Source organism: Tetrao urogallus, assembly GCF_951394365.1.
Source record: "Tetrao urogallus genome assembly, chromosome: 1".
Classification (NCBI taxonomy): domain Eukaryota; kingdom Metazoa; phylum Chordata; class Aves; order Galliformes; family Phasianidae; genus Tetrao; species Tetrao urogallus.
In genome coordinates, this window is record NC_136813.1 from 173761200 (window position 1) to 173787020 (window position 25821).

Here is a 25821-nt window from a genome sequence, read left to right on the forward strand (position 1 = left end):
TGTGAGAAGGAAAGGAAGGGAGTCAGCAGTAAGAGGTGGAAAAAGTCAGGAATGACATTCAGCTGAGAAGAGGATATTCTGGTTTTCACAAAAGAGGCTAGAAGTGTTGTTTTTTTTCCCATTATTTTGAGGCAATTATCTCCTCTCCCTCATAGTATCTCTGCAAAAGCACACATTTTGCTTGAAAATGGTCTTCTACTGTCACAGCCCTCCTCTGTTCCTTTGTGGAAATGTAGGTTATAATTAAATCTTCCTTTGTCAATCATCTCATTTATCTTAATGAGAGCAGGAAATGTGCAGAAACATCATGTCCCATGTTTGTGTCCTCACTATCTCTAGGACAGAGGCTATGACATTACACTGTGTATGTGCTGTACCAGTTCTCCTATGCTTCTCCTGCATGTAAAGATTATTTCAGGGTTTGCATGAAAACCACACAAGTTACAAAATGAATTGAAATGTAATGTGAAGCCCTTGTGTAGGCTTAGAAAACCCCTGTGGGAACTTGTTCTGGTGGGATTCTGTGCTCAGTGCAGCTGTGAGATGAGACAAGAGCAGCGCTGCTGCCTTCCACTGTTTGAGGGAAAGGCCCACAAATGCCTGTGGTGCCCCAGGACAAGCTGCCATGCACAGCTGTCGTCCAGGTGGATGTTTATGTGAAGGTCCAAGACTTCCTATGTGCCAGTCTCTGAATGGATTGAGGTTACTGAAATATCAGATACCTAAACTAGCTGCTGCTAAAAAATGTCTTTATTTACCTCAAAAATCTTTCCGTGGGGGCTTTCATTACAGAATGCAGAGCAATGGCAAAGAATACAGAATCATCAAGTGCAGCATTACATGCTTTACAACTAGTGAAATTCCTTCCTACGTTCATTTTTCTTTTTGTTCCTTAGAAAATGAAGCCAGCTGTGGTAGTATTAAAATCAGTGCAGGGCTGTCACACTTATGCACACCTCTGCAAGTGTGACATGAGCGCTTCTGGCATCAGAACAGATGGTCAGTACAGCCAGCCTAGGCAGCTGTTGTTTGAAAAGTTGCTTCTTGTTTCATTGCTGTTTTCAGGCAGTTCCTTGGTGGCTCGTTTTAGGAGATACACGAAATCTGTGCTTTATATAAAAGCTCCACTCTTTGATATATAGAAAAGAAAGAAAATACTTTTCAAGAACCTTTCTAAAATAAATCTCCTATCATGTATTTTCCCCTTTCCTTGGTACTCTATATGCTGCTCTACTGCTGGTAAATACCAGTGATTCTGCTGTGTGCTTTGATCACCCTCAGCACAATTGCTTCAGCTTTAGCTGTGTCCACTTGAAATGCAGTGTGTGGCACCACCACACATGAGTGTACAAACTCAAGGAGACGAGGCGCTGCTCCGCCTGGTGTCTATGCAGTGCAAAAGTGTTACATACTGCCCACGGGCTGGGGTTCATACATCTAGTAGGTGGCTGCCAGCAAGACCTCATAATCAGTTACTAGGTACTACTACCTCTGGCTGCAGTCAGTGCCCAGCCAGAACAATGAGGTGTGTTTGTAAAGCTGGACTGACAACCTTCAGCACAACCTGGGGTTACACTCCATTCTGCCTGCACAGTGCTGAGCCAAGCAGCAGGTGAGACTTCCACTAGTTAAGTCAACAATCCACTTAGAAAGAAAGCCAAGGTTTCAACTTAAAATCATTTCTGAACTAAAATGCCCTGTTCCTTAGAAGTCTGTGCTGTATAGTAAATAGTCTCATCTATATTTTCTCCATAACAGAAAGTTTTATGTCCCCCTACCAATCACAATTTCTTCTATCCTGAATGTTGCTCAAGTACAGACATTTCAGTGAAATTAAATTCTGGTAACCTCATCCTCCTCCACTGACCTTTTATTGTTTGTTTCACTATAAGCAGAATCCAGCAATAACCATTCTCCTTTTATTGAAATAGAAATGAAATGACACTAAATTTTAATGTCCAGCTATGCTGTGCCTCTGACAACTTGGCTGGTCTCTGTTCAGGAGAAGCCATGCCATGGATAAAGGCCAGTCCTGCTTTTTGTTTGTTCATCTGATTGGTTTGTTGATGGCAGTGAGAAACAGAACTAAAGGTAGGAGTTAAGCTTTTCCCAGCTAAATGACCCAGACTAGTGATACCACACAAGTGTGCTTCCTTCCCAGAATATCTCATCTTCAAACTCAAGCCATCAGAATGAGAGCTTGCAGCTGGCTCCAGGTTCTTCAGTGCCTGTTTGCAAGAGCAGCTCTGTGAGCTTTAGATTAAAAAGATTACATGGTTTCACAAAGCCCAAGTAAGTGTAAGAAAGAGCAACAAATTAGAGTCTGATCTGAAAACAAACATGAAGATGACTGCTCACTGTACTGGGAGTTTGAATATGAATCTGTATGGAAGGATAGATTTAACAAGGTACTTTTTTCCACCGCAGTGTTCTTGCAAATAAGTATTTTTCTCTATTTTCATCCATCCTCTGGTTTCCTTCCTGATATTAGAAGCAGTCACTGGGGGATCTCTCACTGCCACAGTGCTATCAGTGCCACAGGGCTCCAGTGGAGGCTCAGCTCCCTCCTTAATTCTTCTCCACAAGTCTTCACCATGGCACATCCATTCTGCACTATAGTTTGGGGGAGAAGGGCAGTTTACATGGCTCGTTGCCATTATGATTGATGCTAATAAACCAGACACCCACAGCAGTCTGGAAATGCTGCCAGAGGATAGTGGTTATGTATTATCCTTCTGCATAGTAATAAAAGTTCTGAAGCACGTCTTGGCTGTGTGTCAGCCTGCACAGGGGCCAGGAGAGCTGGGTAGCTCAGAGGTCTTGGGAAGTTGCCCTTCCTCACGTGGATATTATTAAACCTAATTTCTGTCATCTGAGGCATCACTTAAAAATATACCCCTCCATTTGGTGCTTGTGGGTTCTGCTTGAAGGCTGCCAGTGAACACTGGTACAGGATAGGCAGGTGTTCCAGCTAACGTGCTTCCGTTTCTCCATCAGAGCTGCCCAAAGGGCTCTGTGGTCTGTTCAGAAAATGATGTGGTCTCTGCCTCGGGACAAAAAGATGCTGCCTACAGTCCAAATCATCCATGGTTTAGGATATCAGCCCTGTGTGCAAGCCTCCCACCCACAGCAGGCAGTATGTGTCACTTGGCATACGCTCTGCCTACACACCTGGAAACATTCAGGCAAGCTGCAGGTTCACACACAGCAGCCCAGGGGAGCAGGGCTTGGCCCACCGGCCTGCGCTGGTGTAACCCAGGAGCGAGGCCTGGCTGCGCTGTCCCTGCAGGCCTATGAGACAGGCCGGCTCAGGGAGCGGCTGCTGCTGTGCTCAGTGGAAATCGTCCATGCTGTGGGTGGGTGCCATGTCTGGGGAAACAGGTTCTGTGTCCGACAGAGGGGGGGAAGGAGCAGCTCGTGTGCCCTGTTCTTAAGCTTGATTCAGCTCCTGTGGTTACCTTTGCAGCCCATGAAATTACACTTTGACCTTCATGAAGGCAGTGAGTGCCTCCAGCACTTCATGGACTACGCCTTTAATGTGTTTAATTTTTGTGCACGAGGGTTGGCAGAACAGTTCAGCACTGAGTGGGGCGGGAGGAATAATTTTGGTAACAAATGAGTTGTTTTACAGACCTGCTTCAACAGCCAGAGCCAACTGCAGCTGGGATCAGGATGAGGAAAGAGAAAGGATACTTGGCTGGAGACAGGACAGATGAGATAAATGCAGAGTAATAACACGCTGTGTACACTGGTGAGAGTATTGCCCACATGTACGTGTGCATCCTCCTCGGGCTCCCAGCACAACATCCCACGCCTCCCATGCGTGGAAGTGCAGGGGCACACCGTGCTTGTGGCTGTGCAGTCCCACTAAAGGCAAAGCCCAGGACAGAGGTTGCTGCAGTAGGAGCTGGCAGGAGGGAGCTGAGGCAATTCTACCATTTGCTGCCTGCTACGCCCACTTGACACATCCATCTGTTGCTGGCTTCCCCTCGTGCTGCAGCTGGCAACTCCCACAGCATCATGGGGATACATTCTGCCACCGTCCTCTTTACCCTCCCCACTTGTCTCTGCTTGTGGTCTGGAAAGGTTGCTTTTTCTCCAGCATCCCCCCTTGAAGCACAAACATTGTGCAAGGTCTCTTTACATCTCTGCTGGTCTCCCATCCTCTGTTGCTTTCCAACTGTTTTGAATTTCTGGCCAGTGTTTCAACAGCAGCCTCCTTGGTGGCTGGTTGTTCCTCCCATTTTCTGCATTAGTGAAGGACAAAAGGTGACCACTTTTATCTCAGTGGTGCAGCTCTTGGGCTAGAAATTTCCTATCATAGCTCAGTAATACAGCAATTAGTATCCTTATTTACAGAGTTGTACAGCAGAATATAAAAAGTTCAGGATGTGCTTGGTGGTAGAGTATTAGAAAAAACAGAGAAATTGGAAAAGAAAATCTGCAGAACCTAAGTGACGCCCCATAGAACTGCAGTCCTCTTGTTCATGGATGCTGTGTGAGAGACCAGAAGTGAATTGGCTCGGAACAACTATGTAAACCAGGAGAGCTGAAAAAGCAAATAAACATAATGAATGAAAAAGAACATTAGTTGGCGTGGCAGATTGAATCCCAAGTGCAAGACAGAGAAGTGAAAAGGAAGCTGGGGGAAGGGTTCTGTATTGCACCTGTGTATCTTTAATGGAAAAATTGCAAAGAAGCTGGAGAGCAGGAAGAAAAGGAGAAAAAAAGTAACCCTGCTGTTAGCCAGATAAAAGCTGTGCTTTGATTGGACACCAGCAGACCACAGACACCTAAAACACTAGGAGCACTTTCAGCCTGAAAAAACTATCTTTTAATAGCATTGTAATCAGAAACCTAAAGAAATAACAAATCACCTTCCTACCTGTGCAAAAAGACTGACTGCAAGCAATAAAATATAAAAGATGAAAATGTTCATTCTAAATTAATAAACAAAATGAAAAATATAAGAGCTCAGATGCAAGTGCTCAGAGGGACTGAAGTAGCTCTATCAGGAGCAGCAGTCATGTACGTTGCTAATAAGTAAGTTTGCTGCTAAATGTGATTATAAGTGGAACAGACATGGAGATAATTTACCCTCCAGCATGCAGAAAGCATGAAACTACGACAAATAATATATAAGCATTTCTGTGAACAAATTTGCAAGTATGAAGTGGAGGATGCAAGCAGAAAGCAAGGAAAGGTTTCTGACTGCACCAAAGAAAACAGGACACTGGAAAGTGGCCTGGACATGAAGTCATATGCGTGCTTGGGCCAGCGTTAGTATTTCTGCCAGGACTTCATTTTCCCCTCATACCTGCGTGCTGACGAAGCACAGTGTATCTCAGAGACAGATTGTTACAAGAATATGATATTACTGTGAGGCACAACCCAAAAATACAGTTTGTGAAGTTCAGGTCAGTCCACGATGCAGGGATGAGGCAGGGCACCGCAGTACACATGAATGTGAGTGTAAGTTGCAAGTAATTCATTGGTGTTACAAAGAGAAAAAACTCCTTTGCTACAGAAGAATGTTACACTGTTTAAATGTTATATACCATAAGCAATGTGCAAGGATTCTGCTTAGATATTATCATCGCCTCAATGCTTCCAATTGGAGTAGATAACCACTGCTTTCAGGTAAGCTATATCAACAGGATCAGCACTGACTATAGTCATCAAGGCAGAACAGGTAACCTATTCACAGCATTATTATTATTTTTCAACCAAAGCTATCTAGTGGTTATCAAAGCGCTGGAAACCTGCTCATCAGCTCAGAGTACTCACCCAGCAGTGTGGTACAGCACGGGAGAGAGAGGTCGCAGGTGCATTTTGAGACCTCTCACGGCATTATTATCTCTACCAAGGATTTAAGGAATGTTGGAATGTAAGAGATACAAACGCTCAAATTTCCCATGGCTGACAAGCTAAAATCTGCGCTGACCTACAAGCAAGAAATCCTGTTGAGAGCAAATTGTTTCTTCAGGATAAATCATTCTACACCTGTTGAGAAGAGATCCTTCTTCAAATAGCACAGCTGAGGATGCACATATCGAAACTGCAAATCCACATCCTGCAAGCACAGGACCTAGTCATGAAAGGGTAGGGTCGTGAGAAGTTCTTCTGCTGAGAGATGACCTACATGCCTTGACAGGCCACTGAGCAACTGGCAGGCATCGGAGCAGGCTTTTGAAAGCCAGGCAGTCAGAAAGCCCAGGCATGAGGGAACCTGTTACTGCAGAGGAGATTTGTGCTCATTCAGATACATGGAAAACGTGTACAGTATTTGCCCAGTGATCAAATGTGTCCAGTGCTTAGACCACTGCAACTTGAAAGAGTATCTTCCCCTTTCAAGCAACTGCAATGTACGTGAACTTAGATTTTCTACACTTGAAGGAATTATAAAACAAGAGTTAAATTAATGTTGGTAGGGTTGTTTAAATGTTACTGTGTCCATGAGAAATGAAGCATTGCCAAGCCCTCACAAGAGCCGATGTTTTCCAGAAGAATTATTACAAGGCTGCTATAAATTCCATATAGGACACATAATCAAATGTTCTGCTTAACATCATAATTGCAGCAAGCACTGTGGTGCAATGTTGCAGAAAGTGTGACGTCCCCCAGGCACGTTCTGACTGAGCAAACAGATATGGAGATGCAGAGGAATGAAAATGGAAGCAGAGTATCTGTTACGAGTGCAGGAGTGCTTTTGATTTCAGGAACTGAAAGGAGAATAGGGAAGAAACTAGGAGAAAGGAAATCCTTGAGGGGATTTTGAAAATGTGGTATCACTGAACCCACAGCGCTTGGTGTCCTGGGCTGATCAGTGCAGGTTGTAATGGTTGAATTTTTAGCACTGCCCAGGATTTAGCCCAGATGGAAGAGGCTTGTTTCTTGGTAAAAGTAGCAATTTTTATATCATCCAAACCAGGTTAGCAGCAAAGGATTTACCACTTTGCCTACTATTTCTTCTGCAAGAAGGAATCTCATGGGGGGCTGTGGTCTGCGACATAGAGGTGCGGGTAGGTTTCTTGCAGCTTTGCTAGAATTGGTACAGTAAGACTCAGCCTAGTGGCTTGCAAAGGTCTGAACCTCTCCACATGTGAGTGAGCATGATGTGACGTATGGGAAAGGGCTGCCTCCTCCTGAGGTAACACGATTCTTCTCAAGGCCTTGTACCATTGCTGAAGGGCCTTTTTAAAATTATCTTAGCATTCAGAAAAATGTCTTCTCCTGCTGATCTCGAAGCCATAACTGCATTTCTGAAAAATGCTTTCAGGGTAAGCATTCAGGTGAGAAACTACGCTTTTCCTTTGTTGGTACTCTAAGATGACCACCAGGTGGGCTGCTGCAGCTTTGTACTTGGAGCCTTCTATGAAGATTTTAGAAGAGCACTAAGGCTTGCTGATAGTGCATTGGTTTTGCAATAAAATGGTTAAAATTCTCAGTAATATATTTAAGCTACTTATTTTTCTGGAAGGTCCCAGAAAGGGAAGGAAAAGGAAAAGGAAAAGGAAAAGGAAAAGGAAAAGGAAAAGGAAAAGGAAAAGGAAAAGGAAAAGGAAAAGGAAAAGGAGAAGGAGAAGGAGAAGGAAAAGGAAAAGGAAAAGGGAAAGGGAAAGGGAAAGGGAAAGGAAAAGGAAGGAAAAGGAGAAGACTGTGAAACAGAAAACAGCAAATTAGAATTACTGAATTACTGACAAGTTTGTGGTAACAAGCTGTTCCTTTATGATGCGTTGTTTTAGTGGTCATCCTGAAAAACTCCTCTGCACACAGAGCTTAGTTTAGCTTCTCCTTATTAGATCTTTACTGGATGTCCACGTTATTTAGTCCCTGGAGTGTTCTTTGTAATTTCAAAATTAGTTTAAATAGGTTAAATATGAATACTTTGGATTAAGCTGTTTTAAAATAGCCCTTTGAGGGATTGCTGCAAAAATGGCGATTGAAGAGAAAATAAGGGTTAAACGTAACTATTCCACTTGCTCAGCTGCTACTTGCAGTAGCTACCATAGCAATTCTTGGCCTCAGCTTTTCATTAACCTGAAATGAAGCTGAGATGTGCTGGCTACACACTGCAGCTGTGTTGTAGAAGTGGGGCGAGGCGTGGGTACCATTCTCTTTTTTGGCATTGCTGGGTTTTCACAAAATGATGCAGAATCACGGAATGGATGAGGTTGACGGGGATCTCAGGAAGCCAATCGGGGCGGCTCTTCCTCAAGCAGGGACGCCCAGAGCAGATTCCATTTGCCTCTTGAAAGTGTCCCTGGGCACCACTGCAAAAAGCTTGGATTCATCTCCTTTTAGCTCTTTAACTATTAGCAGAGTCAGAGTCTTTCTAATAAAAAAAGGAAATTCTGGAGAAAATGGAACAGGTACTTGTTTCACATCCACATTGCTGTTGTTATTCATAGAGGTTTGTAGTTATTCATGTATTTAATTGGTATTTGCTGATTGTTAGCTACTGAACCAACTGTTGCACTGCCTATGTTATGGATCAGATACCCAATTGAGCTTTAACGGTGTAGTTATTTATCTTTGTATAAAAGTTTGACAGATAGAGTTTAGAAAAAAGGCTACACAGTCTACATAGTTTTTTCCTGAGGTTGAGGGGTAAAGAATTTGTCCACTAATTTTTCAGTAGTTTTTGGGGAATGTTGACTTCTGGAAGCTGTACCTCCCACATCCATCTATCTGTTGCTGTGGATTTTTACTGGCTATAATGTACTAGTCCAATATACTTAACACTTCGTAGCAATCAAAACTTAATTTGAAGTTAATAAAAAGCATGGTTTTCTGTCTGTTAAGGTTAAATGTCAGGTGTTTGTAAGTTTTTATGAGCAACACATCTTCAGTTGTAGTATTTTTAATCAACAAAATTGAGTTTCAAAAAGCCACCAATGAGCTTTTTTGTGAAGAGCAGATCAAGACATGTTAATTTAAGCTTCAGATGTGACTTTTAAAACTGGCCTACTCAAATCTTTTATTTACCCTTGTGTAATCTCAATTTAAGTTAAATCAGCAAGCAATTAAATCTGAAGAAGAGTATGCACAGAGAGGGCTGTATAGATCTAAGTAAGCAGTTTTAGTCAACTCTATTATGTTGAATCAATGTTCCCTTTTATTTAAACTATGCTTAAAAATTACTTTGAGTCAATTCCTTACATAAAATGTTGTAACTCAAGTGATGTATTAAATTAAAAAGAAATCAGAGGTTAGTTCATGAGAGCAGTCACGTGCTATATCATCGTACATCTTGAGGAGTGAAGGGTTTACAAACAGATTTCTCTTAGGGAAGAAAAGCAATTGACACCCAATTAGTGTTAAAGCATATTCCTAAAGCTCAATGACTTGAGAGCAAATTACAGTTGTCATTGTGGATTTGTGAAGTGTGCTGAACCGTGATACATTCCTTCAGAGGGAAGTTGCTCAGACATGAAAGTATATAACAAGCACAGCAAGTACAAGTTCTCTATGTTTCTATAATATCATTGCTTCAATAAAACAAATTTGTCAAGTAATCACAAGGTCAACTGAATGCATTTTTACAAATTCCTCCTATTTGTTAAATACCTATCAATGGCTTGCTGAGCTTTCAGCCGAACTCCGGTACATCATTCCCTCTTCTACCAGCCACTCACAAACCACTGTATTTGTAGCTGCAAGCTGACACAGAGATGGCAGACTTTTCATGAGTAAAAAATCGCAAGTGAAAGCTTTTTGCTATGTGACTAGTCAGCAAAACTTTCTGAGCATTGCCTTTCCCCCTCTGAGCATGGCCAGTCCTCTGAGTGAGCATCTATGCAATGTGATGGTGATCAGGTAAACCCTAATCAGAGAAGGAAGTCCTCAAATGTCTTTGCTCTTCCTTTGTTCATAGATTTATAGAATCATAGAATGTTTCATAGAAAAGTTTCAACTCCCCTGCTGTGTGCAGAGTCGCCAACCATAACCATCTAGAATCAACTAGAATCATCTAGTTTGGAAAAGACCTTCAAGACCAGCAAGTCCAACCATCAGTGTGAGCTGCCAGGTCCCCTCACTGTTGACCATCATGGATATGCTGCACAGAGCACTGCCCTAAGGCTGGACTTCACCATCATCCACTCATTTTAGCAAGTTGGCAGGCAGCGCGTGCTGAAGCCAGGCTGAGGGATCTCAAGCCACTTACATGGCTTCACTCACACTCTTAATTCAGAGGTGTCCTGAATAGCAGTGATTTCCTCAACTGGGAGCAGGGACTACTTAGGGATGAAGTAATTAAATTGCATTTCTCGTGAAAAGCCTTCACTGTTAATTTGTAGTATTTGTCATATCTCTGGGAATGCAGTCACAGAAACAAAGAATGAATTGAGAAAAAAGGAGTGAACTTATTTGAGAAATTTTTATTTCTGACAAATTTCATGACAATTTGAAGCTTGTTTCAACTGATCTTAAGAAATCCTTTCCGAGCTTTTAGGCGTATAAAGAAAAGTTTAGTATTTCCTAATTTTTTTTCCTGTGAGCTCATTGGTAAAGAAGGAGACAATACTCTTTTACTGCAATTAAAAGTCCTACATAAATGGAATCTTAATGTTCTTTTTGTTTCTTAGTATCAGTTCTGTAAAACTTTTCTGTCTCATCTGTCACCGATGTGGAATGTAGGAAAGGGTAAGGAAAAGGGGAAGGCAGATTCAGCCATAAGGAAGAGAGAATTATTAAATGTGAAATCAAGAAATTCAACACAAAACCCACACAGATTTAATGGCAATTAACTCTAAATATTGCAAATAGGAAATTTAAGTTCATATAAAGCCACGTTACTTCTTCCTTTGCTCACCATGAGTAATGATAGACTTTTATTTGAGAAGACTTGTCCTTCATTATTTTTATCTTCTTATTTTTCAGGTAATGATATTAAACTACTATTATCTCCTATAATAGTAAATACTGATGTCAATTTTATTTTAATTTTCTGAAGTAGTTTGATCACTTTCTCCCCTCAGGACCCTCAGCCTACTGGAATAAGACCTCAAAGTGGTCCACAAGCAGGAGGAACCACACTTACCATCACTGGTATGAACCTGGCAACTGGTTCCAAGAAGGATGTTCGTGTTTATCTCGGTAGCCAGCCTTGCAATGTGTACGTACCCTGGGTAATGGAGAATACAGAGTTGTATCCTAACAAAGCACCAACCTTTTCTGGCCTTTAGAAATTACACAAATCTTTTGTCTATCTCTTAGAGGTAGTTATTCATGCTGTGCAGTGTGGTTCTGCACATAATGTTCAGCCACAAACTCACTCAGAGGCTTCAGCTGGAATTGGTAGCTGCAAAAATCACCAAAGCTGAAGAACTCAGTTATGCAAAGAATTTTACCGTTTCAGCTCACTCTGATTGACTGGCTGCTCCATATCTGGCCATGCTCTCACTCAACATCTCCTCTGTGGTTCCATAAACATATACACTTTTAATCCTGTTGTACCCCTTGTTCATAGAATCATAGAATCACGGAATCACAGAATCATAGAATCACCAAGGTTGGAAAAGACCTAGAAGATCATCCAGTCCAACCTTTCACCTATTTCCAATAGCTCCCACTAAACCATGTCCCTCAACACAACATCCAGCCTTTCCTTGAACACCCCCAGGCTCGGTGACTCCACCACCTCCCTTGGCAGTCCATTCCAGTGCCTGACCACCCTTTCTGAAAAGTAATACTTCCTAATGTCCAGCTTGAATCTCCTCTGCCGTAGCTTGAAACCATTCTCTCTGGTCCTATCAATTATTAATTGCTGCCCTTCTCTCCCCCCCAGAAATGGAGTGAGATGAAATGTGCTGGCAGCACATTGTGTTTGTACAGTATTGCTTTTCATATCTGCTTAAAAACTCTAAATGATCTGGAGAAAATGTTACCTACTCATGTAATTTCCTAATGCTTAGCAAACATAGAGTTTTTATTGTTGTTATTATGAAGTACTATAGTAAAGAATACAGATCACAATAATGTTAGTAACTAAAGATGTTTCCTTTTCTTCTGCAATCTAGCACTGAATTTGGAGATGAGGTTGTTTGCGTTACAGGACGTAATAGCAAGGTTGAAGCTGTTGGAGTCACAATGCGCTATGGGGAAACAAAAATTGATGTACCAGTGCAATTTTCATACAGTGAGAATCCTACTGTCACCAAGTTCAAGCCTGTAAATAGCTTCAGCAGGTAATGAAATATTTGTCATTACTTCATTTACAATTGGGTTAGAATATGTTGTAGCTTTTTCTCCATATAGAACTGTTTGAAATAAAAACTACCATAGTCTCAAACTTATACGCTGACTGCTCTGCCTATTGGGCACAGTTGACAGAGAGGAATCAAGAAAAGTTTTTCTTTCAGGAAGAAGTGTAAGATCGTGATCTTAAAAATAGGATAATAAAAATAAAATCAGCCATGACTTCTCTTAGATAAACTGGTACCTTCCTCCATATATAGGGAGCATTGCTTATGTAAAATTTGATGTGTTTTTCACACTTGCTTTTGATTTTTGTTTGGGCAGTTTGGAGGCCTCAGAGGTTCTTTGGTAGATCACTAGTGATTTACTCCAGGGTATTTAAAAGACTTCTTTTTTCCTCCTTATGAACTGAACCTTATTTCAATGGATTGCTCTGAGGATTGCTATCCTTCTCAATCTGTGTTACTGAGAAGACTTGAGTTCCCACCGGCCACCTGTATGCATTCTTTTTCTTATGTGAATACATTCTCTTGTAAAAAATATGTTGCAAATGAAAAGGAATAGGGAAGCCAGTTCCCTGCAGATCTGTGGAAAATACACTCACCTTTATCTCAGTGTGTGGTAGGTGGACGCATTTGAACAAAAACATTGTAGAAGTAAAGCACACAAAAATAGGCATCAGTGAAAAGCTACTGACAAAATGAGTTGCACTTTTCTATTCTGCTATTTGAAAATTATTTTTAAGCTGACATTGCTGTTTTTAAATGATGTTGCCATCAATAGCTTTAACAGAATTTTTTTGTGTAGAATGTGTGCAATTACATAACTGTTCTCAGTGGAAGTAGTAATGCTGTAGGATAAAGCAATCTATAGCTGTAGTGTTTTGCCAATTACTTGACTTCTCTATTAATTTTGTCTTTCAGTGGAGGGAGAAATATTACAGTAACTGGAACTGGGTTTGAACTGATCCAGAGTTTCTCACTGATGGTACATGCAGAGCGTCCAGAAGCAGGCAAACTGAGCTCCAAAACGGTAATTTTCTTTTCCCCCCACAAGGCATCACACTGGATGCGTAACACATAATCTATTTAAAAAAATGCATAACTTGCCCACTTGAATTCATTGGGCTTGAGGTGGAGGGACGTTTGAATAGGCTTCTGGGTCTGTTCTGGATCTCAGTCTGAGAAAAGCCCACTCCCGCCATCTTCACTTACATTTACGTGGATCTTATAATCTTTTGCTTTAAAATTATTTTCATTCAAAATGAATAAGGATATAAGAATTAAGCTTTGGATGGTAAACTGGATATATTACAAAACTTGAAAGTGGTGTAATTTGTCTTCGTCTTTCTCCTTCCTTGCAAACTTCAGCAATTTGCCTAAAAGTCCTGCAGTATTGCATTCTTGGTTGCACAGTCAGTGCGCAACAAAAAAATCTTCTCTTTCTTTCTTCAAGCATATTCCACTTACAGCATGTTCCTAAAAAAAAGACATGGACAATAAATAAAGTTAAAAAAGAAAACAAATGTCTTGCTTGTAATGTTAAGAACTGACATTATCTGTAGGTCTCAATTTCCCACTCTTCTCATGAAGATTGCAATTTAATACAAAGATTGAGAGCTTAGAAAACAATCTTCCAGTAAGAATGTGTTTTAAGGCTTTTTTTTAAGGCTAGCTTTTCAATTTAAGACTGTAGTGTGGCTCAATTTCAAAAATAATTATAGAATTGCTAATCTGCATTTCTAGTGTTTTATGTGTGGTTCAACTTTTAGAGTATGTTAAAGCCAGGTGGCTTTTTAATCTTTTTTGATCTTTTGTTTTGCTTCATTTCTGTAGCAATATCAGTATTTAGGGGAGAAGCTATCAAGTGGCATTTGATTTCTGTGAGAAACTAAGGTGTTAATAGAGGAAGTTCTGAGGGTTCTTGGCTCTGTGTGTTAGTGTTGTTGGCTGTGGTTTGTGTAACTGAATGGCTGCAGGAGTGTGTAGGATAAGAACATTTACGTAACTGAGAGTGAGGTGAGGGGCAGATCAATGGAGTCGTTATCAATTAGTAACAATTAGTAAATTTTATTCAGAAATTCACTTTGTAATTGTCTTGCATTTCAGCAAGGTATTCTACTGTGTCAGTAAAAAGAACCTGAGACACTTTATGGTTCAGAAGATGATCTGGATTAAACTTCCCATGTAGACCTCTTAATCTTAGAGCAATTTACTGATATCAGGCAAGTTGTCCAGAGCCACAGAATTTGGAGGCAATGGAAAGCGAGCTGTGTTTTTTCTGGGGACAGCTGCTAGAATATAATGAATCAACAATTTGTTCCCGTCATTATTGCTTTTTCTTTTCTTTTTAGCAAGTACCATATACTGTGTTATTTTTTCTGTATGAAGAGGATACAACTCCAGTGTTTTCATTTCTGAAGTGTGAAGTTATCAACACTTATGTATAAGAACCAATCAAACTCTAATATGTTCATGTTCTTCTCTTGTTTCTTATAGTTTGTTGGAAACTGTGTTATGAGACTTAATGAAACCACAGTGGTTTTTTCTTCACTACCAATATTGGAGGATCCAGAAAACTATAACATTACCACTATTATTCTAATGGATCATTATCAGTTGGTTGTAAAAAATGAGAGCCATTCATTTACTTATGTTGCAGACCCGACCTTTGAAAATTTCACAGATGGCATCAAAAAGCAAGTCAACAAACTTATAAATGCAAAGGTAAATTTATTAAGAGATTATGGTTACTCACTTTGTCCTTGATACGTGTGTGAGATTTTTCCTTTCTTTCAAAAACCCTTAACCTATAATGAACAGCTGTTTGGTATAATATTTCAAATTCTAGAATGCCTTACCCCTGCTAGATAATAAATATTGTCTTTCCTTTCCCTCCCCTGCCCTTCTCAGAGGCCTTTTTGCCATACTTTGGGTTTCCCCAGGACTCCACTACTGTGGAGTCTGGCCTTCGGAAATTTCTTCTCCCAGAGAGCTCTCAAGGACTGCAGGGAACTTTTCTTCTTGCGTCAAGAAGAAAAGGAGAAGGAATTGTATGATTCCCCTCCACCTCCACTCTGCTCTTCTGTACACTACAGTAGACTCACATCTGCTGCTCAAAATGATCCAAATAGAAATTATCAACTTGGGATTTCTCATATCCCAAGACTTTGCCTTAATGACATACTCTTTTATTTTCTGTCTAGGGCAGTAACCTGAACAAAGCCATGACCATTGACGAGGCCCAGGCTTTTGTAGGTGATGAGCCTTGCAACATAAAGACACTGACTGAAACAGACTTATATTGTGAGCCACCTGAAGTACAGCCACAGCCAAAGAAAAGGCAGAAAAGGGATATGATCAATAACCTTCCAGAATTCATTGTAAGTTACCTTTTCAATATAATGTATACCGTAAAGAAAATCCTTGCAGTTCTTTCTTCCTCCAGTTTCTGCCTCTTGTCTAGAAGATGTCACATGTAAACAGTGTTCCCAAGCTGCCGAGCTGTACATTCTTCACACGGGATTGTAAAATTCTAGCTAGGCAAGCTGGGAATTTTTCTTCCTCTGCAAAGTAAAGTAAAATTATCTCATAGAATAAAGTGCTAGTGACCTAAATTTTGTATAAAGTATTCAGAAATGTTTCTTTTGTTTGGCAAATTGAGCTAGAAGTTCACTTAGTGAGAATTACTAAGAATTTAGAGCACAATTGAAAAGTGAGCCACTGTCCATTTGCAGTTCTTGAGGCAAATGTCTGTGCTTACCTAATTAGGTGAAATTTGGACTCCGTGAATGGGTCCTTGGAAGAGTGGAATATGATACACGTGTGAGTGACATCCCACTGAATCTTATTTTGCCACTGGTACTTATTCCTATGATAGCAATCATCATCATTTCTATCATCTGTTACAGGTAAGAAGTTCCTTTAATTATGTCCTTTTGTTGTCCTGTGTCCTACAGTTTAGAAGGTAATACCTGATTGTTCTGAGCTCAACCAACAAAATAGAAATTTTAAGAGCTTTAGAGTTAAGAAAAGCAGTTAAGGCTGGAAATATGTCTGAGCACCAGTTTATTCCTCTCACGCACACCAAATAATGTGTAGGTGTTTAAGGCCAGGTTGGATGGGGCCCTAGGCAGCCTGGTTTAGCATTAAACGTGGAGGTTGGTGGCCCTGCATGTGGCAGGGGGTTGAAGATTCATGATCCTTGAGGTCCCTTCCAACCCTGGCCATTCTGTGATTCTGTGATTCTGTGTGTCAGTCAGCATGGTGTGTCCTTTAGACGTGAGCACAACAATTGGTCCCAGGTTTGCCTAGTGCGCAACTGCGAAGTGGCACACATAACATTCTTGAAATGGCTGCTAACGTGCCTCTCCTGAAGGCTATAACCTATTCTGCATACATATTCATCCACATTTATACTGCCTCAGTCAGCACTGTAACTCCAAGCTGGGATGTATTTGGCTTAGTGGTCATTTTGGTCTTTCAAGCTGAGATAAGTTTTACCCACACAAATTTCATTATTAAGTTCACACTTCACAGAGGGCCAGAACAATGTCTGTACTTCACTTGAGACCTACTTAGCATAATTTTGAGGTTAGTAATACATTGACCTCATGCACAGACCTTAAGAGTAGGTGGATTTCATTCCAATGGTGTGTATCAGCAGAGCAGATGTTCTGTAGCCTCCTTGGTTCACTTCTTGTTGCATACCCTGGATGCCTCATAGCTAGTGTAGAACATACTGCAAGTAGTCTTTGTTTGGTGCATACAAATTAAGTTTCTGTACTGAATATATAGGATTTGTATGTATAAATATTTGTAGCTTAGTGCTTATTGGATTTCAAATGTCTGCCCCAGCACGCTTTCAAGTAGCATGTCTGTGGTGATGCCAGGGTGATTGGCACTAAATTTGAGCTACTGATGCTGTTCTCCGTTTCTTCATCTGTCAGTAGTGTTCAAATAGAAATCTAAGCCAAGAACGGTCCTCCCGTCACCCCCTGTTGCAAACTATTTGATTTTACAATTTGTAACTTTTGTAAATCTTATTTTTATTCCATGAAGACGGAAGAGCCAGCAAGCAGAACGAGAGTATGAAAAAATTAAATCTCAACTTGAAGGCCTGGAGGAGAGTGTCAGAGACCGGTGCAAGAAGGAATTCACAGGTATGACAGATATTTGCACTGCTGTGAGTCCTCTTGAGCAATCGGAAGACCTGTGATGCTATGTTGCTAAAACTATCTCTTGAGAACAAATAATTCAAAGTAGGTCTTGGTAGTTTTGATTACAGGTATTGACACAGAGCAAACATTTTGCTATTATGTATAAAAATCATAAATTATGTAAAATATGGAGTTGAGGTTCTTAAAGGAAATGGACAGTTTTAGTCTAAAGGAAGCACAGTTTTCTATTACAAAATAAAAATAGTTGAGATGGGGGTTATTTGTAGTTATTTATGCACGTTCATAAATGTGAGTGGATTGACACAGAGGAAAGAGAGGTTCGCAGTAACTAACTGTCCACTTAGTATTTAGCACAATGGCAATATATGCCAAGTATGTACACGAAAAATGATTCTCAGACCTGCAAAATGTATTTTCAGCAATCAGTCTGCAAAGGGATAATTGGTAAGCACGCAGGAAAGAAATAGTATGTTGTACAGTTTATCATGGCAAGACCCTATGCTTGATTTGAGAAGCTAGCTAATTGTTTTGTATAAATCTAGAAACATCATCCCAGGGAGGACAGCAGGAGGTGTGTAGGCTCAGCATTTCTACATGTTGAACCACTCACTGCAATGCTTAAATTAAGCATCTGAATGCAAACATTGCAAATATTGGCCTAAATGATTACCATGAAATGTCACCTCATTAGCTAATTAGACTTGCTGTTGGGTCGTGTTGAAATAATCCCTACTAAAAAAGCCACAGGTTTTATTCTACAGAGAAATAGATTACTTCATGCTGACAGCAGCTAACAAGAAGGATTGAATTAAACACCAATTTCAGGTTAGAGTTTGAAACTAATGTTAGGAGCTTGGGTATCTCAGTGACTTCTGCCATACTTGGAGCTTCTCTAAGTCTTGTTTTCCAGCAATGTTGGAGACTGAATGTTCTTTCCTTTCAACTTTCTTTCTCTGGAATGCTAACTCTTTCCATGTTCTAGACGCAACCCAGGAGCAAATCTTTGAATCAAAAACTGTTACTAGGGAAGCTTAATTTCAAACTGCATTTTGAAATGTGAAAGGTTTAATCAAAGTTAACAGCGCTCTCTCCGACTGCCTCCTCAATGCAAAACCTCATACTCATTTCTGAAAGGAAAAGGTGCCTTTCTCTTGCTGACCCTCCCTGGAGGGTGCTGCAGACTCCTGGTGTTTGGTGGGTTGAAAGGTTTCCTCTCTGCTCCATTAAGCACAAATACTGAGGAAACAGAAAGCATCTGCAAGGAGCAATCCAGTTTCCAAACTGCATCCACCTTGGCTGACAGTAAAGTGAAACACTGAAATCAAAACACGTTCTAGAGCCACAGTGTAAAGCTATAATGACAGCAGCATGAAATACAGACAGTCTGAAATACATAGGACCAAGAATAGTCAAGAAAAGAGCCATCAGGGAGGAAGTGCAAATACCAAAGAGCTGGAAACCACAAGACGCTTTCTCTCTTAGGGTTTGCTGACTGCTCTAAAATAAAGGGGTAAATGAATGCATATGAGCAATAAAATTGCAGAGACACAAGGTCACTGTATTAATTAACATGGTATTCTAGTCAATCAACAATACTGGGTAATTGGAAATCCTTCAGCTAAAATAGCTCTTCTGAAAGATGATTCCCTAGTTGTTGTCCTTTTAAGAAATTCAAAGTTTCTGAGTCCCACAGAAATGTCTCCATCAATTTCAGCAAGATATTTAACCTTCTTCCTTCCTGCCATTCCCTTCCTCTCAATTAAATTAGTGTTCTTTATGTTTTAAACTGTACTTCTCCTGCATTGCTATGTGTTTTTAAAAATAACTTTCATTACTGCATGGATTCAGAGGAAATAGAACATACTTTGAAAAAACTGAAAAAACAGTATTGCTGTGTCAGTTTTTTGCTCTTTGCAGCAACCCCAGGTTCATATGTATGAACTCACTCAGACATCCATTAAGGCTGTCTTTCAATAGATGTAAACAAGGAAACCATCTGTGCTAGAGACAGATGTGCATGTCACCAGAGGATTAGCTGTGGTCATAGTTAACAGGATAACTGGCAAAAATAACAAGAGAAAATGTGAGTTGAGATAGAGTTTTCAGTGATGAGTTACTTCTTCTATGCTGTGTGGTACCCAAAGCGATTGTGCTACCAAAAAGAAGAAAAAAGATGCAGTTTTTTTTTTAAATCAACTGTTCAACTGTGTTCTAGATCTAATGATAGAGATGGAGGATCAGACAAATGATGTAAATGAAGCTGGAATCCCAGTACTGGACTACAAAACATACACGGACAGAGTCTTCTTCTTGCCCTCCAAAGATGGGGAGAAGGATGTGATGATTACAGGAAAGCTGGATATTCCAGAGGCTCGGCGGCAGACTGTTGAGCAGGCTCTGAACCAGTTCTCCAACCTCCTCAATAGCAAATCATTTCTCATTAATGTGAGTATTGAAGTAGATTCACTTTGTCTCTTAGCTTGGCATACCTTGGCATTCAACACAGTAGGTTTGCAAGTACAAGTGAAACGAAGTCCATAGAAATAAGCCATTTTCTTAAGATTCTGGTTCCATAGTAACCAAAGCCAAATTTGTGGCACTGCAGCCAGAACTTCCTGGAGTTACAGACAGGCATTTCTGTAGAACCAGCCATAGCATGTAGCATAGCCTTAGTCATCATTACAGCAGCTGCAGGAAAACAGATATTACCTGCTGTAAAAGCTGCTGTTACATGTTAGTGTATGTTTATCTTTTTAAGAAATGTGTCCAAGGGAATGGTGATTCCCTCTTGGTTCAGCTAGGTGCTGTGGTTACCAGTTACCTCCTAGAAGCTGTCAGCTGGATTTTTCTCCCAGACAGTCCAAGACATAGGCTCCTCCAGAAACAAGTGCCCTATTCATAAAAATGATTGATGAGTACTCAGCTCCTCCAAAAAGATATCTAATTGCTCACACTCAAAAACTGAGCTGATAGTCAGACACCTAAATATAGATTTAGGCTCCTATCTACTTCTTATTCTTTAATGAGACTCCAGTGTCGAGCTAGTTAATGGTAACATTATAGTTTCTGGCAGAACAGAGTGCATTCCCAGGTGCACTTACTTAGATTAGTGGCTTTATAATATGATGTGAAAGGACTGGGAATTTGGGAAAGAGGAGAGTTGATTTTCCTTTTTAAAAAAATTGTCACAGAACACATTATTGTTCTTTCTTTCTCTCCCTTCCTCCCTCCCTTCCTCCCTCCCTCCCTTCCTCCCTTCCTACCTTCCTCCTTTCCTCCCTTCCTCCCTTCCTCCCTTCCTCCCTTCCTCCCTCCCTCCCTCCCTCCCTTCCTTCCTTCCTCCCTTCCTCCCTTCCTCCCTTCCTCCCTTCCTCCCTTCCTCCCTTCCTCCCTTCCTCCCTTCCTCCCTTCCTTCCTTCCTTCCTTCCTTCCTTCCTTCCTTCCTTCCTTCCTTCCTTCCTTCCTTCCTTCCTTCCTTCCTTCCTTCCTTCCTTCCTTCCTTCCTTCCTTCCTTCCTTCCTTCCTTCCTTCCTTCCTTCCTTCCTTCCTTCCTTCCTTCCTTCCTTCCTTCCTTCCTTCCTTCCCTCCTTCCCTCCTTCCCTCCTTCCCTCCTTCCCTCCTTCCCTCCTTCCCTCCTTCCCTCCTTCCCTCCTTCCCTCCTTCCTTCCCTCCTTCAGTTAAAATATATTAGCATTCCGTGGATTAGCTAAACCAAATGATCTATCTAAAACCAAATGATAGGGAACATATTCTTAGAAGTAGTATTTTCGAACTTCTGAAAACTTTTCCATGCTGTGTTTAGGTTACTGTTAAAATAATATTCCTCATCTTTGTAATGCAGACAAGTGTTGAGGTTCTTCACAAAAATGTCAACTGACCTGCTTTTCCATTTGTTTTCTATTTCAGTTTATTCACACGCTGGAAAACCAAAGGGAGTTCTCTGCTCGAGCTAAAGTGTACTTTGCATCTTTACTGACGGTTGCTTTACATGGAAAACTAGAATACTATACTGACATCATGAGGACGCTGTTCTTAGAACTGATGGAGCAGTACGTGGTGGCCAAAAACCCAAAGCTGATGCTAAGAAGGTTTGAATGATTGTTATATTATTCTTTTGTTCTCTATTTTCCTGAAAATGTACTTCTTTTGCAACTTCTTTTGACTGTATTAAAACACCAGCTATCTGTGGAAGTCAGACACCCTCACCCAAGCATATTAAGAAGACAGCTTCACCAGAAATAGCCGTGAAAGGCAAAAGCTGGGCTGTTGGCAACAGATTTCCTTATTCAAATTGCTGTGACATAGAATCTGTATCAAGGTTGCTGAAGCATCTACCTTACTTCAAAATACAATAATGAACATTTCATTTACTTTTTAATCTGATTTTATTCCAAATTATCTAGCATTTATACCACACGTCATCTCCGTAATGAGCACACATAATCAGCTTTCATTATGTATTCGATAAAGGCTTGCACTAATGTTTTTAACCCTCCTGTTCTCTCAAATCCATTACAGAAGGCCTTGCTGTGCACACGTGCTTTGTAATCTGTAGAGTTGCTTTCCCAGTCTGCGCACTTCTGGGTTAATTTTTTAGCTCTTCTTACAGCATAGCCACAGTTTAAGGTTTTGCATAAAGACTGTGCTTTTTAGTAATGAGCTGAAGGTACTCGGGAATGATGAGCAATACAAAGCACTTATCATAAAGCAAGTACATGCTCTCAAGACTCTGTAGGGAAATCATTGCATTAGGAGAGTGCCTGCAGTTAAGCATGTAAAAAATATTATATTTCAAGCAACGCTTTTCTTTAAAACTTTGTCATTAAGTGCTGTTAACTTACTTGGCATTGTATTTTTTTTAGATCTGAAACAGTTGTTGAGAGAATGTTGTCTAACTGGATGTCTATTTGTTTATATCAGTACCTCAAGGTAAGAGCTGAAGTCTGTTGCCTTTGGGGTTTTTTCATCAGTAATACTTAAACATGCGCACTGAGTATATATTTCATTTTTGTTTATTTTGCTTTATTTCCTTTTAACAGGACAATGCTGGGGAGCCTCTTTACAAATTGTTCAAAGCCATCAAACACCAAGTAGAGAAAGGTCCAGTGGATGCTGTTCTGAAGAAAGCCAAGTATACACTGAATGACACAGGCTTACTAGGAGATGATGTCGAGTATACACAGTTGGTAAGCAGAGCATGGTTAATACGTTATGAAAGTACTTTCCTATTATAATGAAGATGCGTAGTGTTAAGACTGTACATACTTTCTGAACTACTAAGGTCTGCACAGAAATTCTGATCAGGGGCAATACTATAGATGGTCAGCAAGTCTCCAAGCAGGAAAACAGAGTTATAATCTATTTTCTATAAGTTAAATTCCAGTTCTACCACTATGGAATTTACTTCACTAAATCCCTTCCATATTTTTCAAGGCCTTCCTGAAGAGTGGCTATGGTGTTTACGTCCTTCCCTTTTTCCATCTAAATTAACTTGTGATTGATTTTTGTTAAATTCTTTCACTAACATTGCGCTTGAACTTCAGGTTGTTTCTTTCACTTTTGATTTCTTCTTGTCAGAAAAATTTTTTTCATCTCTGATTCCTCTTTTATTGACATGTTAGCAGTCATTTGTGGTTGTCTCCAACTGAGAAAGACGCAGTGACATACCTGCAGTGTCAAAAGAGAAACTTAACCAAAAGCTTTGTTAAGTCTGTTTGCGTATTCTGAAGGGATGCTGATGGGAGGGCTGATGTGAGGAGACTGCCCTAGGACTTTCACTCACAGAGTCACTCGACTGTTACCTAGACTGCCTGCAGGAAAAGGGAGTGCTGACCAAGAATGAATATTTTAAGTTCAGTTGTTATGATGGGAATTAGCTGTGTTTCTGTGTTAATATCTGAGCTGAAAATACCACTCAGAGAACTGCACTAAGTGACAGTGCTGTATCCATTTTCTCTTGTGTATGGTGAAGAAAATGTATTTGTACTGTGCATCATGCAAGTCTTCATAGCAGCAGTTTGTTATTCAGTCACTTTCTTTTCATAAAAATCTGATGCCTATAATTAAGCTAAATGAATGCAGTGCAACAGCAGAAAATTTGTGTATGTAATCAGATGTGGGCAGAACAAGCATATTTAGATGTTAAACACTATGACATTGTATAGTGGCACTATTTGGTCCAGATTCACAAATTTCACATAAAACAATTATCTTGTATGTATGCGTGCACATGCAAGATAATGAGATATATACAGATACATGTGTGGTAAAAGACTGTGAAGCACTGCTTTAAATTATTAGGATCCTTCGGCATGATGGTGACGATGTAGTGGTAATAGAGAACAGTTAGGGAGCATTCATCCACCGAGGTCAGTTAAAGCATGAGTTAATTAGTTCACTTCTGCTGGAAAGTGAGATGTGGTGGGAGAGTACGGTACAGAGCTGTCTGCGCTCTGATTGTTCTTATTTAAAAGCTGAGTCTGTTTTGCATCACTGGTTACGCTGACATGCTGCATACTGAACCAGCAGCAAATCATGTCTAATTACCATAAAGCTAATAGGAAAAGGAAGGTGAAATCTCATGATTAGTTTGAGAGTTCTGCCAAGGGACAGTGCAATCATGTTTAATTTCACTGCCGTATGGCGTAGTTTTTCTTCGCGCAATAAAAATACCAACCATGCAAGTTCAATTCTGAGGCTCATGGTGATAAATTTAGGTGTCATGGTTGGCAGGACCAGATGAGATGCTTAGGATCACTGGCTGGTCTTGTGACATGCCTGGCCTCCGAAGCTTCCTGACTAGCAAAACCTCCACAAAGATGTGGTGTTGTACTGATTTGGATACTGAAAGAAAGAGGTTTGCTGCAATGTCTGTTTGTTTTGGGTATTTTTTCCTCCCACGGAGGTTTACTGGCCATCATTTTCTCATTTGCTTCTACCTGTGCTGAAACTGATGTGTATAATGAAGATACTTTAAAAAAAATCCCCCTAGATATAACAAATTACAGGCTTTCAAGAGATTCGCTTTAACATTAAAAAAAACATGTCAGTACTATCAGAAAACAGTAATATTTTAGAACTATTATAAACTACTTAGGTGTACTTCCTGCAGCTATTATGGTTATTGTGACAATAGTGAGCAATAAATAAAGTCTTGGAACATCAGAGCTGTTGTATATGGCTTTTATATATACAGATATATGTGTCTGTGTATTCATATATGTCTAGTGAGCAGCTGGTCACAGGAGATAAAGTTATGGGAATGGACAAATCACTACTCATCATCTGAGCCATGTTAGATCACATATGTACTGGCTTAGCCTGCTTAGCTTGAGAGGTAAAACCCGGTCTGTGAAGATAGCATAAAGGAAGACAAAAGTGTGCTGTATTCTAGGAGTTCGAAAAAGTGCAGTTCAGGTGGTTATTGGTAACACATTAAGTTTAGGCACTGTGTTACTTGTGCTTCTTGCACCCCAAGTTATCAGGCCACAGGAGAAGCCTGTAGCTAGCCAGTGCTCCAGCTGCTTTGTTCTTGTGCCTCTCCTTTATTTAAAAAATTAATAATTTCCCAGGATTTGATAATGGTATCATACTGCACACAACAAGCAAATCTATTCTGCAGCTTTTTTATTTTATCATAGTGGGAAGAATGAGTTGAAGTTTTGAAAGAGCTGCTGACTGCATAATAGTGAAGGATCTCTGAAATAATCTATAGTATCATTGCAAATATGTATTATTGTGCAGTAATCATTGTCAACGAATTTTTTATTTAAACTTATTTTATGTAAATAATGTTTGCATTTGAACTATCTAGTAAGCCAGATTTACAGGTAATTTAAGCACTGATTTGTCGTAATAACCGTATACATTCTTTCTTTCACAGACAGTAAATGTGTATGTCCAGGATGGAGGAACTGATTCTACACCTGTGAAAGTGCTGAACTGTGATACCATATCACAAGTAAAGGAAAAGATAATAGACCAAGTCTATCGAAATCTGCCATGTTCTCAGTGGCCAAAAGCTGACAGTGTAGCTCTTGGTAGGTTGCCGCTTGTGATCCTATACAGAGTTGATGAAACGTGCTTTGTGATTTTGACTTTTCCACAGTGCCAAAAATTCCTACAAAAGCAACAAAAATTGAATTTATGTTCAGCTGGATGGAAATATACCACATTTTATCACGATCTTAATATGCATTTAAAATTAATGCTTTCTTATAGAGTTCTTTTTCATGATTGTTAAAGTTTTTTTCTACTGTCATTAGTGTGTAAAGAGCCTGTTAATGACTGTTAGCACAAATGTATTCATGTCTGACAGTATCGCAGGTACTAATTAATGTGATAATGACAGCATGGACAATTAACTGATGGAAAAGTAATGATGCAGTTTCAGAAATTGGTACCAATTTTGATCTTATGATTGTTCAAAAAAATTATAACTT

At 40.1% G+C, this 25821-nt stretch overlaps 1 protein-coding gene across 1 annotated transcript in view; it reads left to right on the top strand.

Moving 5' to 3' along the window:
* PLXNB2 (plexin B2) overlaps nucleotides 1-25821 on the top strand; it is a gene marked incomplete at its 3' end in the record, with an annotated part of 74417 nt that overhangs the window by 31221 nt on the left and 17375 nt on the right. Inside the window, exons 15-26 of the mRNA XM_079539083.1 lie at nucleotides 10983-11119; nucleotides 12024-12191; nucleotides 13125-13233; nucleotides 14700-14927; nucleotides 15407-15583; nucleotides 15972-16111; nucleotides 17262-17362; nucleotides 19596-19825; nucleotides 21287-21468; nucleotides 22243-22309; nucleotides 22420-22566; nucleotides 25263-25419. Of these exons, the coding sequence (XP_079395209.1) occupies nucleotides 10983-11119; nucleotides 12024-12191; nucleotides 13125-13233; nucleotides 14700-14927; nucleotides 15407-15583; nucleotides 15972-16111; nucleotides 17262-17362; nucleotides 19596-19825; nucleotides 21287-21468; nucleotides 22243-22309; nucleotides 22420-22566; nucleotides 25263-25419 (1843 nt within the window). The remainder of the gene's footprint in view (nucleotides 1-10982; nucleotides 11120-12023; nucleotides 12192-13124; nucleotides 13234-14699; nucleotides 14928-15406; nucleotides 15584-15971; nucleotides 16112-17261; nucleotides 17363-19595; nucleotides 19826-21286; nucleotides 21469-22242; nucleotides 22310-22419; nucleotides 22567-25262; nucleotides 25420-25821) is intronic.